Here is a 9786-nt window from a genome sequence, read left to right on the forward strand (position 1 = left end):
TTGGACAATTTGGAACGAGCTGGAGGAGCCCACAGTTTACATCTTAGTGTACTTACGAGAGCAGCTATCCAACATGGCGTAAACAAGTAGCTGGTGTATATCAAGCGGGCTTCATACCTATCCATTATGCCGAGCTCCAAAACGATGGCGCTCATGATAATCTGAGCGATCGAGATGAATTTCAACACTCGTGTGTGATACCCCATTTTAAAAAGTTTGGCGAAGTAAATGAAATATAGCTATAGAACTGTATCTTTAAATTAATGCAGATCGTATCCTCAATTAATGCGGAACTCCTTTCGCGCGACAGCTGTAGCACGCTTTACAATAACTGTCTAATTTCTCGCGCACAGATTGGCTCATTTTTATCATCACTAAGAGTACAGAGGGATAAAATTTTAGTTTATGCAAGCTTGAGGCTCAGCTGTCAGCTGTCAAACTGTCAACTTTTTAATCAATGAGATTTTATGGACTTTTTTAAGTAGACAATCAACAAGCGAAAAAAGCTATTGACAATGTTTGCGTCATTATGGCTCGTTGTCCCACAGCTACTTTGACAATGTTATGACGCAATTTATCATCAATAAGAGGACAGACGCATAAAAAGCTGACGTCAATTTGTTGAATTGTGCATGCTCGATACTCCAAGAAGGTGTGGAGGGGAGAGGCGTTTCTATAGGCTGTTTCAGGGAAGGGGGTATGAAGGGCAATTGAGCCGAGTATTGGACGCCTTTCTGGTCTGAGTTTTAAGTTCTCAAAAGACATTTCTAATTCCGAAATTTGTTATAGATACGACTAAGTAGTAATTGGATTTCGTGTCAAGTTAGGGAGTAATCGTGCTCGTAATTTCAAAATGAAATTATGAGAACGTGCGATTACTCCCTGAATTGTATTCCACTTGGTCCAGTAACTACTACATACATACCAATCGACATGGTCGCATTAACGTTTATGCGTTTTTGTAGGACAACCTTTGTCGAAAAAGCTGTAGAAGCTAATATGGGGAAATAGAGAAGAAGTTTCGTAAACGTTTCTGGAAGTCAAAACAATAACTGTTAGGACTATAAAGCTCATTTTTCTCATTTTTGAATTCTGTAAATAAGTGCAAAACATCTCGTGATATTTAGTACATAATTTTATTTTTGTAACTGATCTAGAAACTGTTTCAAGAGTTATTCGAGCTCATGATACAACTAACTTATCATCAAGCATATATTATTGCTAAACTATATTATGATTAAAATACCATTTTACTATCAACTATTATTTTTACTATTAGCACTACTGTTATTATTATTACTGCTATTATTGTGTTCGTGCTTTTATTATTACTGCTATTATTATTATTAGTAGTAGTAGTAGTAGTACTAGTAGTAGTAGCAGCAGCCGCAGCAGCAGTAAGTAGAAGTAGTAATATTAGTAGTAGTAGAATGTGTATTGTAAATTTTGAGAGTAATTTTCTTTTGTTTTTTGATTACTTCTCACGTACTATCGATGACACAAACCGCAAATACTTTTGCTACGTTTTTGTGACATTTTCTAAAATTGAGAAGAGCTAAGAATTGGAATGACTTGTTTAAATACAAGTCATTCCAATTTTCAGCTCTTCTCAATTTTATTCATTTCTGTAAATTGCATTCTGCTTCCTTTCCGAAAGACTTTATTAGAATTGTTAATTGTAAATATTCAGTTGTGCTGGAAACATTTATCTTGTAAAGTTTTAGTGAAGAATTTTAATGAGCTTAATAAAATAATTATTATTATTATCAAAAAAATATTGTTATTAGTGTTATTGTTATTATTGTTATTATTAACTACATCCCAGAACATGTAGCATCGGCTAAGCTGCTAATTACTTAGGCTGTTTGCAGTGAGATTTGTCCAGCTTCTGTTTGGTGATTCCTTTGCCATACCTAAAATTAAAGTAGCAGTGTTAGTTTATGTAAGGAACAACATATTTATTCAGCTCTTTGCGAGAATGAAATGTTGAAATATAATTGTCCTTTCTCGAATTATTTATTTATTTATTTATTTAATTTATTTATTTATTTAATCGGTCTATTTGCACATGCCTACATTGATAACAGTTGTAAGTTATGACTGAAGGTAGCTGTGCTCTTTATAAATATTGTCCAGCCGGGACTCGGGACCTGACCGGGGACTCGGGACCTGACTCGGAACCGGGACTCGGGACCTGACTCGGAACCGGGACTCGGGACCTGAATCGGGGCCTAAACCGCTCAATACTAGCGTATTAACTATGAAGCCACCGCGCTTCCCACATGTTCTGTCATATCTTGCAGTAACTAAGCAGTTATAGCTTAAAATACCTGAATTTCTCTCAAGGGCTGGTAGCCTTTGCCTGATGCACCTGCATCACCAATCAAAGCGCTTGCAAAAGCCAGGATAATCTCAAAGATGGAAAATATAAGAACCAAGGACGATATGCCTAACATGGTCTTCTCTCGTTCTGTGTACTTGATTTTGGTCAGTTTTGCAGTACTACTCATGTATTTGCTCCTCACGAGACTGGTCACAGCAGAAGAATAGATGTACACTGTTATTACTGATATTACGGCACACGCCATGCTGACAGACCTCAAAGCCATTATCTATAACCAATGCGAAAGAGAGGGTAGTTTTAGAGTGCTAAAAGTTTTGTTGTAACTACTGCATGTAAGCTTTTTTTACCACCATCACTGATAGTCAAATAGCGATGGTTGTTTCCGCCACCGCCACCGCCACCGCCACCGCCACCGCCACCGCCACCGCCACCGCCACCGCCACCGCCACCGCCACCGCCACCGCCACCGCCACCGCCACCGCCACCGCCACTTCAACTTCCACTGCCACTGCCACCGCCACCGCCACCGCCACCGCCACCGCCACCGCCACCGCCACCGCCACCGCCACCGCCACCGCCACCGCCACCGCCACCGCCACCGCCACCGCCACCGCCACCGCCACCGCCACCGCCACCGCCACCGCCACCGCCACCGCCACCGCCACCGCCACCGCCACCGCCACCGCCACCGCCACCGCCACTGCCACGTTCAATTTCATCAATTTCAATTCCACTTCCACTTCCATTGCCATTGCCAATGCCACTATCACTACTACTATCGCTGCCTCCACCACTAACAGTGCCACTGCCATTGCCACTGCCACTGCCACTGCCACTGCCACGTTCAATTTCATCAATTTCAATTCCACTTCCACTTCCATTGCCATTGCCAATGCCACTATCACTACTACTATCGCTGCCTCCACCACTAACCGAGGGGATAGCTAACTTCCTCAGTCCGTCTTCTTAAATTTTCCAAGGTCATTTCGTCTTCCCATTTCACGGTCACCTTAATGGGGATTTCCAATGAGCTAACAATGACTGGAAATACTTTTTGCCCTTTAGATATGAGACGTTTGTGTTACAGCAAATTTGCGTAAAATAAACTTAGGCGCGTTAATTTTGTGTAACATAAATTTTCTTCCGCGTTGTCAAAGTGCATCATTAATTTCCTATAATAAGGTATAATAAGCACTTAATGACTGGCCTCGAGGGGAACAGTGGGTTTTGTTTCCCGAGACCCTCAATGTTCCCCGAGGTGGAACCGAAAGGAACATTGAGGTCGAGGGGACCCAAAACTCACTGTTTCCCGCGGGACCAGTCATTAAGTGTTTTATTATACCTCCCAACTCAAAGATAGAAAAAAGTGCGAAGAAATCGTTTGCTTGACGCCGGCTGGCTCACAAATTTGCCGCGGTTTCAAGGAGCGCGTCCTGATCATGTGTGAGTCAAAAGTTCAAGTTGTTGTTTCCCTAGGGAGTCAGTGAATTTTGTTCGCCCTGGCGAGTTAGTGAGTTTTGACCCACGACACATGACACGTTCTCCTCCAACCGGAAAACGTATCTCAGTTCGGAGGTAGAACAACGTAATTTATGACAATCGTAGAGGAATCTCAAAGTCTATACAAGTCTAAAATCAATGAAACAGCCTTTCATTACTGTGTAGGTCTTACCAAAGTTAGAGAGTGTCTAGCCGAGGTGGACAATGCCAGCCCCATGATACCAGTGGACAACACCTTGGTAAAAACAGAAAGCAGTTCGCCGTCAATATAAAATGGAAACTTAAGATAAATCGTGCTTTTTAATATTTCCATAGAACAGATGGATGCTCGAACTTACTTCTATAGCATTCTCAACTGGTAAGTTATTTTTTTTCCTTCCTACTAAAATAGCTGACCTCACAGACCCTGGTTGATTCTAAATCATTAGCCATTTAATCTTTGGACCACGAGCCCGAGTAGCAGAATGTCGAAGAGTGAAAAGCAGGCAGAGTGAGATCACTTGCATTGTGAGCACTCTTACTTTTATAAAAAAAATCCTATCCTATCACCACTTGTGCGATCATTTCAAGCGCTAGACAAATTCTTGTTCTTCTCCGCACTTTTGAGAGCATTCTGTCTCCTCTTCTCTACAGTTCTTTCTTTCGCTTTTTCGATCCTCTTGTTGTCCTCGCCCTGAATCGCTCGCGAGATCCCTAGTCTGATTTTCTTTGACCCGAACCAGCCTACCGGCATTGCTCTTGTCAGCAAGCTGTAGTTTTTTTTTTTTTGGCGATGGCGCGAACATATTTCATTTCATGGTCGACCTCTTCTCTGGAGACTGCCAAGCTCGTTCAGGGTCCCTTTACCTTTGTTATGCGTGATTACAAAGAAACGCGCATTAATATTGTAACCTTCGAGCTTCAGCTTTCCGGCTTCAGCCGCTTTTTCCAATTTCTGAGTTTCACTGGTTGTTTGAGAGACCAAGCCTGGTGTAAAGCTTACTATCGTCTGATCAAGATGGAATTTGAGCGCTTCGAAAACGTCCCCTAGCATTGCATAGTCTGGCTCGTGGAAATGAAATGTGAAGCACAGCCGTAGTGGTCTCACACTTGATAAAAACATCAAGCAATTCACTTCTTTATATACTCTACTGAAGTCGCAATGAGGAATATCACTGATAGTAATCGTAGTCCTGTCGAAAATGTGTATGTAGGCATGAAATCTTGCATGCTGTCGCGAACGCTACCAAAGGAAAATATTATCGAAAAATCGAAAATTTATCGAACGTTGTAAAAGCAATTCATTGTCACCTACGTATAAACCCAAGCTGCAACGGGTTCTTCATCGGTTGTCTTCAAGTTTTAATCTACTTTAAAAACATTGTAAAGGAGAAGAAGAGACAATATTCTACCATGGACTGATCATGTTACATCTCCGCAGTGTACTTACAAGAACAGCTATCCAACATGGCATGAAGAGGAAGCTTGATAGAACACATCGCACTTGAAATCCGTCGACCAACCCGAGCGTTAAAAAGATAAATGACATCAAAATCTGAACTATCCAAATCTCCATTTCAAGACGTGACGCCTATTTTGCGCAATTTTAAGCTGGCTTTAGGAAAAGGAGTAAGCGCTTCAATTTTCAAAAGCTAGTGAACTGTCCACTGATAAATGCAGACAGAATTCAGCATGATAGGTGAAAGGCCCTTCGGATAGAGTCTCACGAATACGTGATTTTATGTCCAGATTTAAGACCGCTACGTCTGTACATGTAAATTCACGGGCGAAACTAAAAGATAATTAACTTTGCGGTCAGCTCTTCAGATGTGGATTCGGCCTTGCTTTATGACGCTTTTCAGTTTCCTTTCTCTATGGCCTCGTCTGTTACAGCGACGGCGACGCGAACAAGAACGTCAGCGAAAGGAAAAAGTTTCATGAGCAAAACTATGGCTTTGCACGTGTATTTCAAATATATATTTCTTTACTGTCCTCTACAAAACGGCAATAACCAACTTCTGCGTGTTTCGGAGAATCTGAATCGCGACGACTGATGTTGTGTATTTTCTTTTGGAACTGATTGAACGCTGTCACCAGATATTTAGCCTGAACAAGCTTTTAGACCGACTGGCGTACTGAACAGATCAAGAAAATTGCAACATTCGGAAGTAATTACAAATCCTTTATTTACTATAGGTTTTCCCCGGCGACGCCGCCGTCATTGCATAAGCACCCCTAGCCGACTAGCTATCAATACGCCTGTATTGTTTGTTATAAGTGATACCACAATCCGCAGTTTACCCAGCTAAATGAGACATCGAGGAGCCCCGCTCCTTTGACTTAGGATTCCCCAATGAATACAGTGGTCGACAATTAGAAACTTCAACACTAATTGTGGAGTACCACCAACTTCTTTTTTCGAGGGCCAATTCTCTCTAAGAGATGCGCTATCGTTCCTAATTGTATTCATTATCTTGAACTGAATGGATGATGTCTTTTGATGAACCATGATTCCCTGCAAACTCATCTTGTAGAGGGCCGGAGTTGGCCAATAAACTGTTGTCGCTCTTCTACCACATTTACTAAAACGCAGGCGCGGATCCATACCGCTTTCCACCGTTTTACGGAAATCGGTCAGATTTTTCAGAATGACTCAGAAACCCAAGAGAGCGGTCTGTAGGGAGTTAATATCCAACACAATTCCTGCGGAGCATGGCCCCTGACCCATCTAGAAGCTTGCACCTTCGGCGCTCATTGTTTCGGAAATCGGTCAACGTTTATCCTAGATCCGCGCCTGAAGCGTGTTTCCTTTCAGCACAACATTTCATAATCTACTTAAAGAGGTCTCATTTTACGCAGAGGGGGTCCCATCCTCTAATAATTGGTAAACACGGAAGCCCCAACAGCACCGGAAAAGGCCCTTCAGGTGAGTTTCTATATGATCACGCCTTAAGTGAAAGACGGACGACACTTGTGGCCACGCCAGTTAGGCATTTTTCCGCCATTCATTTTCTTCAATTTTATCGCGTTTATCAAAGGACAAAGCCACGTGATTGACTGTTTCATGGGTATAATACTCATGGAGCGTGCATAACAAAGAAAATTTAAGCGACAAGTGGGATATTTCATGGTACAAAACGAGAAAGTGTTCCAGAAATATTTTCATCGGGCCATGGAAAAAGACAGTGGCGAAGGCAATCAAACCTTTGCACGATCGGAAGACCGTAAATGTGGAGTTTTATGGTAGTTTGGTAAAGCATGATTGTATTAACCTTCAACTTCCTGGTTGCTATTTAGTACAAGATAAACAGGGAAACAGATTTTACGGAACTTCTTGCAAGGTTTTCTTTTTCTTTTTTTTCTTTTTTCTTTTTTCAAGGCGGTGGGGATGGGGAGGGGGGAGGGAGGGGGGGGAGAGTTGCAAGTCACGCACTCCTTATCAAAGTGCATGATGTGAAGAGGCAAAAGAATGCCTGCACAAGTAACAATTACCCTTCGGGGGGGGGGGGGATTCCTATGTATATTAAACTGATATGGGGATGAGCCGCTGTGAAGGGTATGTTTAACAGGCAGTTTAGTCTGGGATTGATAGGGTATAGAATTCAGACAGCTTTGATACAGAATAAGGTATAATTTACCTGAAAAGTGGCCAGTGTAGAAGTAATTTAATCTAGAGCAGGGTTGCTGACCCTGGGTTCTATAGTAGAAATTGAAATTTGAAAGTGACTTTTTGAGTTTAGTTGGCGTATGTTAGACTACGATAGTGATAAAGTTTGGACAGAAGCATATCACCAATAGTCGAGGAGATATGCTTCTGGTTTGGAAAATAGTTAGTCTGTGATAGGTAGGGGTTTTTGGTGCCTAGTCCAGAACAGGGTTGCAAAATCAAGCTGCTACGGTCTATAAGAATGTGGTATCAGGGTTTCAGTGTCTTAGCGGTACACTCCTTCCCATCTCCCCATAATTTACAGTGTACTGCCCCCTTAACAATTACAAACCAAAGGAACACAAAACAATAACAATAACAGTATTTCGGATTCGAGTCTTTGTTTCTCAAATTTTAATAACTTTAATTTATCTAATCCTACCTATATTAACAAAGTAAAACTCCGAACAAACGGAAATCGTTTTGTAAAAAAAAAAAAAAAAAATAGAGTACCAAACGAGACCAGCTTGAAATAGGCTATTCCATTGAACTGCGAAAGTAACAGCCCCTCTCCCCCCCCCCCCCCCCCCCCCAGAATCAAAAGTAATTGCACGCTTCCTATTTAAGGCGAGGGTACACATGAATTTAAGTGAAATTTTAGGAAGTTTAAAGAAGGATTAAAAGGATAAAAAGGGGTTTGGAACACCACCAGACAGCTGATTGCCCCCAACAGGGCACCCCGGGTTGGTGGGCAACTGTTTGGTGGACGTTTACCAATTTCTAGCTTCAAATTCTAATTTTAAAACAACATCAAATCTTCAAAATTTCCTATTTCCATAGATTTTACTAATCCTTTGAGAAAAACTATTTATTCACAAATATACCCAAAAATCATCAAAAAATTTACGAAACAGCCCAAAACGTAGCTATGTGAAATGAGCAGAGAGATTTTTCGCTGCTTGAAACGGGAACGAGATATTTGCATTCAACCCATAATACCCAGCCAAAATATGGCCTTCATGTTTACCCCCGCCTTAACCCGGTCATTAACACTCCCCACTCACCCCGAAAGTAACGACTAACCTGAAAGTAGCGACCCTTCGAAAATGAAATTGTCTCTGTTTTCGATCTACTTACAATGCGATTAAAGTATTTCAGAAACGTAACTGGAATGCTGTCTCCTCTTTCCTATTTACAGAGAAAATGAACCATTTGCTAGTGCATGCCATCAATCGAACCTTTCAACTTGTGTCAACATTACCTTTAGATGACCAGACTGTGTCAAAATCTTCGGATTCTGGTATCGTGGCAACGCCGTGAAGAAATCAGATAAAAAGTCTTTTAACATGACGTCATTAGAATTGGAAAATGTTACAGCTTCCGGCTTAGCAAAATCTAGCAAAATCTTCGGGCTAACCGCCAAGTCTTTATTAATCACCGTTACATGTGAATTTGGTCATCGTCATAAAACTATAAGTGCTCCGCTCGCTTGAACGGCCAATTCTACAGTTCTCCAGGCCGCTAACAGCATTATTTTTTCATTGCGACAACGCGTGGGCGATGTTATTTCGCATTTCTTTGTCAAGGTTTCACTTTCCTGACCCCTTGAAGATCAGAAGGGCCTTTATTCGTGGTTCTACATGTGCGAATACTGTCAGCTGCTCTATAGATCCTAAAAGATATTATTCTAAAACAGGCGCATATAAAAGAAGGCTTCAATGATGACAAAGACATTTTGAGTCATGAAATGATCTCATCTATAGGGAAAATTGGAGGATTTCACAGATACACTCAACAGGCCCCGGGCGTTAGAAAATAAAAGTTGAAAGAATGTTGGATGAGGTCAATTGCTGAATGGATGGACTCAACGGGATGGACTAGAGAGATAAAAATTTTCACATGCCTTATCAGTCAGTTCTGTTAATTCTTCTGTCGAGACACAGTTACGATATGTATAAATAGACTCAAAACCTGTCAGAAAGAAAACCGCAATTTTACACCCTGAAAATTTTTGACTGTGTATGAATCGTTGGGATTATTTAATGCACATTTTAGATATCGTTCTACCATTTCTTACGCAAAATCTGGTGTGAAATTATCCTTGGAGCTGCTTACAACTTTGTCGCATGTTCCAGGCCTACGACTCAATTGTTGCGGTTTGTTTCTCTTTCCGGGCAACTTCCACTTTCCTTGACCCTTGTTCGGAAAAAAAATGCCATGGACGACGAAAGTCTTAATTTGGATCTCCCAGAGGTAAAAAAGCAGTTTACTTTAAGCACACAATTAATGGTAGATTCTGCTATGTTTTAAAAGCAAG

General features: G+C 41.4%; 1 protein-coding gene across 1 annotated transcript; it reads right to left on the bottom strand.

Moving 5' to 3' along the window:
• Positions 1-1055: 1055 nt before the first annotated feature.
• LOC149105676 (uncharacterized) lies at positions 1056-5587 on the bottom strand. The gene is made up of 4 exons (XM_089272435.1): positions 5274-5587; positions 4017-4079; positions 2331-2612; positions 1056-1913 (listed from the first exon to the last, which is right to left on the bottom strand). The coding sequence occupies exons 1-4, from the start codon at positions 5397-5399 to the stop codon at positions 1857-1859; spliced, it is 528 nt and encodes a 175-aa protein (XP_089128561.1). The 5' UTR covers positions 5400-5587; the 3' UTR covers positions 1056-1856.
• Between the last annotated feature and the right edge of the window lie 4199 nt (positions 5588-9786).

The sequence above is a fragment of the Orbicella faveolata genome, unplaced genomic scaffold (genome assembly GCF_042242905.1).
Source record: "Orbicella faveolata isolate gen_17 unplaced genomic scaffold, um_ofav_v1 contig_34, whole genome shotgun sequence".
In the NCBI taxonomy this organism is placed as follows: domain Eukaryota; kingdom Metazoa; phylum Cnidaria; class Anthozoa; order Scleractinia; family Merulinidae; genus Orbicella; species Orbicella faveolata.

Excerpts from the sequence above, each read along its gene's own strand:
- LOC149105676 (XM_089272435.1), bottom strand. The coding sequence starts at position 5,399 with ATGGAGATTTGGATAGTTCAGATTTTGATGTCATTTATCTTTTTAACG. Across the intron at positions 4,080-5,273 it reads CATGTTGGATAGCTGTTCTT|GTGTTGTCCACTGGTATCAT; the intron begins GTAAGTACACTG and ends GTTTTTACCAAG. Across the intron at positions 1,914-2,330 it reads AGCCCTTGAGAGAAATTCAG|GTATGGCAAAGGAATCACCA; the intron begins GTATTTTAAGCT and ends CTTTAATTTTAG.